Source organism: Oncorhynchus keta, chromosome 22 (genome assembly GCF_023373465.1).
Source record: "Oncorhynchus keta strain PuntledgeMale-10-30-2019 chromosome 22, Oket_V2, whole genome shotgun sequence".
NCBI classification, from domain to species: Eukaryota; Metazoa; Chordata; class Actinopteri; order Salmoniformes; family Salmonidae; genus Oncorhynchus; species Oncorhynchus keta.
Genome location: NC_068442.1, coordinates 3,501,030 through 3,510,763, shown reverse-complemented (window position 1 = coordinate 3,510,763; position 9,734 = coordinate 3,501,030). Strand labels below are relative to the sequence as shown.

The window sequence follows — 9,734 nt, the reverse complement described above, 5'->3', positions numbered from 1 at the left end:
GGCATGGTGGCCAAGCGGTAAGGCGTCGGTCTTGTAAACCGAAGATCATGGGTTCAAATCCCATCTGTGCCTTACTGAAAAATACCTGTAACCAAGGAAAGGTTCTTTCATTGGAGGCCTTTGAAGAAAAAAAGGTTTTCTCAAAATGGCAACCCTACTATGATATAGTAAGGGGATGTGTCTCTAGGGTAGAGCTAATACTTGAGATGCATGCGGTCTGAAGTTAATCCCCAAATTCTCTGATGAGTATATTTAGTTGTGAAATTAGCTTTTGCACAACTCTACTTTCCAGAATGTTGACATTTTAAGAAGGAAATAGATGTGCTAAGTCATCTGTTTTTGTAAACTGAAGCACATGGGTTCAATCCTTGTTCGACGTTTATGGAAGCTGGATGATATTATGGAAATGTACTTTCATTAGAACAGTGTAAAGAAAAGGTCAATTGTATTGATATGGCCACTACGACCTGTATGCTCCAGTCGGCTGGCCCTCGCTACATATTCGTCGCCAGACCCACTGGCTCCAGGTCATCTTTTTAGTCTATGCTAGGTAAAGCTCCGCCTTATCTCAGCTCACTGGTCACGATAACAACACCCACCCGTAGCACGCGCTCCAGCAGGTATATCTCACTGGTCATCCCCAAAGCCAACACCTCCTTTGGCCGCCTTTCCTTCCAGTTCTCTGCTGACAATGACTGGAAGGAATTGCAAAAATCGCTGAAGCTGGAGACATATTCCCTCACTAACTTTCAGTGTTGCCAACTTAGCGACTTAGTCGCTGTATTTAGCAAGTATGAATACTTGCAGACATTTTCATTTTTTACTCACTTTTTGTCTCTTCCACAATGTTATTCCTCACTCCTACAGTGTCCATCACAATTACATGCACAATTATGCAAATTAGTTGATGACATCATTTAGCAACTTCTAGCGACTTTTAGGACAGCCAATAGCTACTTTCCTTATTGAGGTGTTGGCAACACTGCTAACTTTAAACATCGGCTATCTGAGCAGCTAACTGATCGCTGCAGCTGTACAAAGCCCATCTGTAAATAGCCCACCCAATCTACCTACCTCATCCCCATATTGTTTTAATTTACTTTCTGCACTCTTTGCACACCAGTATTTCTACTTGCACATCATCATCTGCTCATCTATCACTCCAGTGTTAATTTGCTAAATTGTAAATACTTCGCTACTATGGCCTATTTATTGCCTTACCTCCATTTGCACGCACTGTATATAGACTTTACTTTTTTTTTTTTTTTTCTTCTATTGTGTTATTGACTGTACGCTTGTTTATTCCATCTGTAACTCTGTGTTGTTGTTTGTTGCGCTGCTTTGCTTTATCTTGGCCAGGTCGCAGTTGAATATGAAAACTTGTTCTCAACTGGCTTACATGGTTAATTATAGGTGAAATTTAAAAAAATAAGAAACATTTTTTTCTTTCCAAGAAAGGGGATGTAGCTCAGTGGTAGAGCGCATGCTTTGCATGTATGAGGTCCTGGGTTCAATCCCCAGCTTCTCCATAACATTTTTTGCAATGACCCATCTCCTACTTTCCAGAATGTTGAAATTCTCAGCAGGAAACAGAGATGTGCTGAATAATTTGCTCTTGTAATCTGAAGAACATGTGTTCAATCCCTGTTCGTATATTTATGGAACAGAAGTGGCATGGTTGCCAACTTCAATTGCATCATTTTCAAAAACTGAAGTTCATGGGTTAGATGACTGTCCATACTTGCTTGTATTTAGAATTGCTGCTATCATTTCATTGTAGTTTTACTAGCAGACCAAAGCTCTGTAAAAGCCCACCCTCTAGATACCTCATCCCCATATTGTTTTAATTTACTTTCTAGACTCTTTGCACAACATATTTCTACGAAGCACATCATCATCTGCTGCCATCTCCAGTGTTAATTTGCTAAATTGTAAAGAGCAGCCTGCTACTAATGGCTTATTTATTGCCAAGCTCCATCTCACTGACTGTATATGACTTTATTTTTTTTCCTTCTATTGACAGTTATTGACCTGGGCCTTGTTTATTACCATCTGTAACTCTGTGTTGTTGTTTTGTTGCACACTTTACTTTATCTTGGCCACTCGCAGTTGAATATGAAAACTTGTTCTCCCTGGCTTACATGGTTAATTATAGGTGAAATTTAAAAAATAAGAAACATTTTTTGCTTCCAGAAAGGGGATGTAGCTCAGTGGTAGAGCGCATGCCTCAGCAACTCTATCAGGTCCAGTTCAATCCCCAGACCATTACATTTTTTTGCAATGACCCATCTCCTACTATTCAGAATGTTAAATTCTCAGCATGTAAACTCTGGCTGAGCTGAATAATTTATTCTGTAATCTTCACAGAACATGTGTTCAATCCCTGTTCGTATATTTATGGAACAGAAGCATATCTTTGATCAATCAATTCATTTTTCAAAAACTGAAGTTCATGGGTTAGATCTGTCCAGCTGTGCTTGATTTAGAATTGCTGCTATCATTTCACTGTAGTTTCAAGTGGTGTATATAAAAAGTACATTGTATTAATATTGCATTTTATCTGCAAATAAAATGGGATCGAAGCTCAGAGGGGGAGTGCATGCTATTTATGTATGAGGTCCTTGGTTCAATCTCAAGGTTCTCCACTGAGTTTGTGTGCCAAATTCACATTACACAACTACTACTTTCCAGAATGTTGATAAATATCTTTGCAGAATAGAGTGGCATGGTGGTAAGGCGGAGATCTGAGAGATCTCACCGGAAATCTGTGGCTTGACTACAAACCTGTAACCTATGCTACTGTGGCCTACATTTAGCAGACGCTCTTATCCAGAGCGACTTACAAATTGGTGCATTCACCTTATGACATCCAGTGGAACAGCCACTTTACAATAGTGCATCTAAATCTTTTAGGGGGGGCTGAGAAGGATTACTTATCCTATCCTAGGTATTCCTTAAAGAGGTGGGGTTTCAGGTGTCTCCGGAAGGTGGTGATTGACTCCGCTGTCCTGGCGTCGTGAGGGAGTTTGTTCCACCATTGGGGGCCAGAGCAGCGAACAGTTTTGACTGGGCTGAGCGGGAACTGTACTTCCTCAGTGGTAGGGAGGCGAGCAGGCCAGAGGTGGATGAACGCAGTGCCCTTGTTTGGGTGTAGGGCCTGATCAGAGCCTGGAGGTACTGAGGTGCCGTTCCCCTCACAGCTCCGTAGGCAAGCACCATGGTCTTGTAGCGGATGCGAGCTTCAACTGGAAGCCAGTGGAGAGAGCGGAGGAGCGGGGTGACGTGAGAGAACTTGGGAAGGTTGAACACCAGACGGGCTGCGGCGTTCTGGATGAGTTGTAGGGGTTTAATGGCACAGGCAGGGAGCCCAGCCAACAGCGAGTTGCAGTAATCCAGATGGGAGATGACAAGTGCCTGGATTAGGACCTGCGCCGCTTCCTGTGTGAGGCAGGGTCGTACTCTGCGGATGTTGTAGAGCATGAACCTACAGGAACGGGCCACCGCCTTGATGTTAGTTGAGAACGACAGGGTGTTGTCCAGGATCACGCCAAGGTTCTTACTTAGCGCTCTGGGAGGAGAACACAATGGAGTTGTCAACCGTGATGGCGAGATCATGGAACGGGCAGTCCTTCCCCGGGAGGAAGAGGAGCTCCGTCTTGCCGAGGTTCAGCTTGAGGTGGTGATCCGTCATCCACACTGATATGTCTGCCAGACATGCAGAGATGCGATTCGCCACCTGGTCATCAGAAGGGGGAAAGGAGAAGATTAATTGTGTGTCGTCTGCATAGCAATGATAGGAGAGACCATGTGAGGTTATGACAGAGCCAAGTGACTTGGTGTATAGCGAGAATAGGAGAGGGCCTAGAACAGAGCCCTGGGGGACACCAGTGGTGAGAGCGCGTGGTGAGGAGACAGATTCTCGCCACGCCACCTGGTAGGAGCGACCTGTCAGGTAGGACGCAATCCAAGCGTGGGCCGCGCCGGAGATGCCCAACTCGGAGAGGGTGGAGAGGAGGATCTGATGGTTCACAGTATCGAAGGCAGCCGATAGGTCTAGAAGGATGAGAGCAGAGGAGAGAGAGAGTTAGCTTTAGCAGTGCGGAGCGCCTCCATGATGCAGAGAAGAGCAGTCTCAGTTGAATGACTAGTCTTGAAACCTGACTGATTTGGATCAAGAATTCTGAGAGAGATAGCGGTAGAGCTGGCCAAGGACGGCACGCTCAAGAGTTTTGGAGAGAAAAGAGAGAAGGGATACTGGTCTGTAGTTGTTGACATCGGAGGGATCGAGTGTAGGTTTTTTCAGAAGGGGTGCAACTCTCGCTCTCTTGAAGACGGAAGGGACGTAGCCAGCGGTCAGGGATGAGTTGATGAGCAAGGTGAGGTAAGGGAGAAGGTCTCCGGAAATGGTCTGGAGAAGAGAGGAGGGGATAGGGTCAAGCGGGCAGGTTGTTGGGCGGCCGGCCGTCACAAGACACGAGATTTCATCTGGAGAGAGAGGGGAGAAAGAGGTCAGAGCACAGGGTAGGGCAGTGTGAGCAGAACCAGCGGTGTCGTTTGACTTAGCAAACGAGGATCGGATGTCGTCGACCTTCTTTTCAAAATGGTTGACGAAGTCATCTGCAGAGAGGGAGGAGGGGGGAGGGGGAGGAGGATTCAGGAGGGAGGAGAAGGTGGCAAAGAGCTTCCTAGGGTTATAGGCAGATGCTTGGAATTTAGAGTGGTAGAAAGTGGCTTTAGCAGCAGAGACAGAGGAGGAAAATGTAGAGAGGAGGGAGTGAAAGGATGCCAGGTCCGCAGGGAGGCGAGTTTTCCTCCATTTCCGCTCGGCTGCCCGGAGCCCTGTTCTGTGAGCTCGCAATGAGTCGTCGAGCCACGGAGCGGGAGGGGAGGACCGAGCCGGCCTGGAGGATAACCAGGTGTGTAAAGGTGTGAGGTGGGATAGATGGCCTGCAGTCCTATCCCAAATGGACAACTAATCCCACTCGGCCACGACAACTTTGGCAGAAGAAAACAGGCATATACTACAGAAAGTGATAATTTAACAACTGAAAGATAATGCAGTAACTCATTATCATGCAATAACATGAAATGTTCCCCTCATTCATTTGTTATTAAGTACAGCTGTTTTCTTATTTTCCTTGATCTTTGCTCAGCTCCAGAAGGTTTGCATTTGAGAGTGTTTATTATAAATTGTGTGAAGTTGTTATTTCATCATCTTATTATTACTGCTAAGCAGCATGACTCCTGAGAGGCACTAAACAACTGTCTGAAGTGGGATTTGAACCCACGCCTCCATGGGAGACTGCAACCTGAACGCAGCGACTTAGACCGCTCAGACATAGAAATAGGCACAGCCTTCTAAAATCACCACAGAGACCAGTAAATTTATGCACTTTCAATAGTCATTTGTTTTTATCAATTAAAAACTCCAGTCATTGATTTCAGTGGACTGACACTCACTCATGAAACATATTACAATAAACAGGTAAGATTCATCCCACAAAAACATAAACAACAGAAAGAGAGTTGTATTTCAAGACAGTTTAGAGAAGGTGGTCATAAGAGTTCTTAATATCACTTGCAAATTGTGAGGCATGAGCAGTTGTGAAATGTTTAGAGAGGCCCTTCTGAAAGCACATGATATGGTATTTCGTGGCACGGTCTCACACCTTACCTCATCTTGCAGAAGAAGCTCATGGTCCACTATCTGCTGCTCCAGACTCAAGGCCAGGACCCGCCCCATGTCACCACGGAGCACATGAGCAACTGGCTGGTGTCTCAGGGCAAAATTATCCCTTAGGGAGAGGTGAGTACCACGTCAGCACTCACCTTCACTGCCATTCCCTGCCACCAGCAGCACTCCAGGAGGTGTGAGTAAAATAAACAACAGAAAAATCAGAAGCCAGGAAAGTTGAATTGCTCTGTGTTTTATTTGAAGGGTGTGGAAGGAAACCATGGAGGAGGGAAACGACCTCGCTGGGCTGGTAAGAGAATGAGAGTTAGAGACATACTACAAGTTAGTGAGCTCTTTACTAGCCTTTCAACTACGAGTTAGCACAGCAGAATAGATCAGTTGTGAAATTACACTATTGGAACTTCCTGTTTCATACTGCAGGCCTGGGAAGTAAACACTTGCCTAAAAATGATGGACATAGAGCACGAGGCTTTCTGCAAGCTCCGCCGCTCCATGCACCCCACCTCGCCTGCTGACATGTGAGTTCCATGTACTGCCCTGCATGACTTGATCCATTTATCTACACATCTGGAACAACGCAAAAACTGACACAGACAGTGTTCTATGTGAGCACATTGCACATCGTTTAGCTTTGTCTTCTCCTTTTTGTTGATTTCAGCGATCCTAAGGTCCACAGCATCGTGGAAAGTGCTGTGAGAAGCATTCTGGGCAAGCAGTCCAATGTCCCCCGTAGCAAACTGCTCAGCCCATCTCAGGTGGAGGTGGTGCCCAGGCTCCTCCTGGCCCTGTGGCTGCAGCCAGAGGAAGGACATTCAGAGCACCCAATCCTAGTAAGCGGGATGGCCATGGGCATGGTGGCGGCCGTAGTGGAGAAGCTCTCCTGCATGTTAAAGGACCCTTCCCCTCACATCCCTTTCTCCCGGGCTGCTGCTTTTGACTCTGTGTGGTCGATCCTCGGGAGAATCAGTCAGTCCTTCTCCACAGATGACCTCCAGAGACCTTTTTATATGAGCTCTGTCTGTGCCTTTGTGGCGGATGAGGTGCAGAGCTGCTTCCAGCCCCCTGCAGCCACCCTACCAGTCCCCCCCGTCCTCGCGGTGGCCGTTTCCACCACACTACCAGCTGGCATCCAAGCAGGTGACTAGCAATGACAGAGAGCACTCTGACAGATGCCTGTTCCGATGACATCTAGGTGCCTTGTAGTAGTAGAGCTCATCAGGATTGTTGTTGTCACCCATAACACAGACCCGGCTTCTTCCCACCTTGAGGTTGTGGACATCACCCCTAACACAGAGGCAGACCCGGCATCTTCCCACCTGGAGGTTGTGGACATCACCCCTAACACAGAGGCAGATCCGGCTTCTTTCCACCTGAATGTTGTTGACATCACCCCTAACATAGAGGCAGATCCGGCTTTTTCCAACCTGAATGTGGTGGACATCACCCCTAATACAGAGGCAGAGCCCATCTCTTCCCTCTTGGAGGTTGTGGACGTCACACCTGAAGAAAGGACTCTCACGATGGCCGTCTTCGCCACTCTGCCAGCTGACATCCCAAGCAGGTGAGTAAACACTTAGAGAGCACTCTGACAGGTGCCGTTTGTCATGACATCTTAGTAGAACCTTTCAACTGGCCACTGTTTTGAAGCTACGGTTTGCATTTGCTTACATTCTGTTCCTCTTTTTTCCCTTTCCAGAGGATGTTGTTGTGGTTATCCCGGATGTCACCCCCCACGTCACCAAGGACGTGACACTGGATGTTCCATGCAGAGCTAGGAAAGGGGCAGTCCGGCGATTATTTTGCAGGCTTTGGAGGGCAGTGTGCTGCTGCGCCTGCCACAAGGAAGAGGAGGAACAATATTAATTATTCATCACACCTGCAGAAATGGGATTGAACCATAGACCATTAAATTTATTCACATTATAATTGGACTCAATTCTGCTTTGCTTCTGTTCACTACTTAAGTTCAGAACTTTTCTTTAAACTTTCACTTTGCAAGTGTGGAGTAGGTTGTGTAAATAAGTGGGAAACATCCCAATTTTAATGTTTTGAATAATTTACTTTGTACACTTTAAAAAAATCTGTATTATTTCACAACAAAAAGGCAAAAAAACAGAGGGCGCTCAACCAACGTTGAGTTGAGGTGCAAGCAAAAATTTGAATCATCATAGAAAAGGAAAAAGCGCAACTCTTGCTCACTATAAAAAATTAATGTTTGTTTTATTCAGGCAAGGTTAAAAGATTAACATTTCGGCCTAGCCTGTGACGATATGCAAGTTGTGTTTGCCCAGGAAAAGGGTGACCCAGACTCACCCTGGTTCTTGAGGGTTGAAGACAGTGAAAAATTATCATTAAGTAAATGGGACTTTTCAATTCTTGAATAAAATCTTTAATGAACATGAATTTAAATACAATTGACTTGAGGATCATAGCAGGCAGGCTGACTGGCTAGCCCTGAAGGCCCTCTGCCTCTACCTCTGTGTGGTTCATCTCAACCAAGAGGTTGTGTGGGTTGTCTTTCTCTCTGTGGGTGTGAATCACTATGACCTCTCCCTCTGCCTGCCATTTTGCTGATCAGAAGCATTCTGCTTTTTCTTGCTCACATGAACATGAGGAATGGCCTCTGGGGTAACCTCCTCCTCCATCTAACGCCTCTTCCACCTCCTCTTTCTGGCTGTGTTCGACTGAGGTCACTCGTTCTCTATCACTGGGTGTTGGATAGTTCCTCCTCCTCTGTGTCTTTGTGAGTTTGGAGGGATTTATCCTGTTCCGGCTCCCTCTAAGGGTGTGCACCGTAATCTCTTTCGGTGTGTTGAGGGGTTCAGTGGTTTTGGAGGGAGTCTGAAGTTCGATCTCTAGCAATGAGTGTGGGGTCTGTCCCGTGGTGTTGTCCCCCTCCCTCCTAAGGAGGAGCCACTGAGACATGTGATGAGGCAAAGGAAAATTACTCTGCAAGGACGGGATAGGACACATCACAACACTGCTGCTCATTCATATTCAAATGTGACAGGTTAAAGGACATATTCATAGCCTGTTATACATTGAAAAGTATTAGTAAGTTCATAGTATGTGAGGATCTTAAAACATCTAAGGTTAAAAAGATGCATTCAGTATTAGTTGATAGAGATTGATAATATTCATATAATTGTGTTAAAGTTCAAATCTGTCAAAGGGTACGAATTGTGAGAGTAATGTGTAAACGTTATATTGATTACTTTATTTTGTGGTGCCTAAAAGTGTTCATCTGTGATCTACGAAATGCTCTTAAGCTATGAGCCGGAGATCGATTGCTCTGGTCTCCACGCATATTCCTGGGGAAATTCGCGGTCTTTTCTCATTGAACTAAATGTTGACTTGAGAATACAACACCGTATCACTCTCGTGATTATTTCTCCCCTGTTTTCAGGTACTTTATTGATGATAAAAATAGTAATTTAAATGTTATAACTAGCGAACATGTCAAGAGTGTTTAAGGTGTGTTTTAGTAACGTCTTGAGGAAGTTAGAGTTAAGTTTGAAGAGAGTAATATTAGCCCTGCTCGGTTGAAGTGAAGGATAGCGTCGTACTGAGAGTAGCTGCCATTTTATGTCGATTGTGAATGAACATGCGTGTTGTTAATAAGATATTTTGCTGTGTTATTTGTATAATGGGTTTTCTGTTATGTAATGTGTTACTTTTGTGAAATGATTGAACTAAATGTTGACTTGAGAATACAACACCGTATCACTCTCGTGATTATTTCTCCCCTGTTTTCAGGGGCGTAACACAAACACACCTCAGAGTACGGACGCAAACATGGACCCCCCCCCCCACACACACAAACTTACCTGTACATATCAGAATCATGCATTCGACAGCCACCTCTTCCCCCACATGTATTGATCCCCCACCTCAAACATGTTGAGTCAATTCCAGATGCTGGAATGGTGCTGGAATGCAGGTGCAGTAGGGCCTAATATGTAATGATGTGATAGCATGTGTACCCCATATCTTGTGTTTGTGTTGATGTTTTTTTGTATTATTTAACTGTTATTTAAAC

At 45.2% G+C, this 9,734-nt stretch overlaps 1 protein-coding gene and 2 non-coding genes across 3 annotated transcripts; all 3 read left to right on the top strand.

The window, feature by feature from the left end:
• Window positions 1-72, top strand: trnat-ugu (transfer RNA threonine (anticodon UGU)). Its single transcript has one exon. It is a non-coding gene; the product is annotated as a tRNA-Thr (tRNA).
• A 1,385-nt stretch (window positions 73-1,457) lies between these two features.
• Window positions 1,458-1,529, top strand: trnaa-ugc (transfer RNA alanine (anticodon UGC)). Its single transcript has one exon. It is a non-coding gene; the product is annotated as a tRNA-Ala (tRNA).
• A 4,185-nt stretch (window positions 1,530-5,714) lies between these two features.
• LOC118400713 (uncharacterized) lies at window positions 5,715-9,411 on the top strand. The gene is made up of 5 exons (XM_035797724.2): window positions 5,715-5,984; window positions 6,116-6,213; window positions 6,354-6,832; window positions 6,941-7,256; window positions 7,392-9,411. Exons 1-5 carry the CDS (start codon window positions 5,955-5,957, stop codon window positions 7,468-7,470), a joined length of 1,002 nt encoding a protein of 333 aa, XP_035653617.1. The 5' UTR covers window positions 5,715-5,954; the 3' UTR covers window positions 7,471-9,411.
• The last annotated feature ends 323 nt before the right edge of the window (window positions 9,412-9,734 follow it).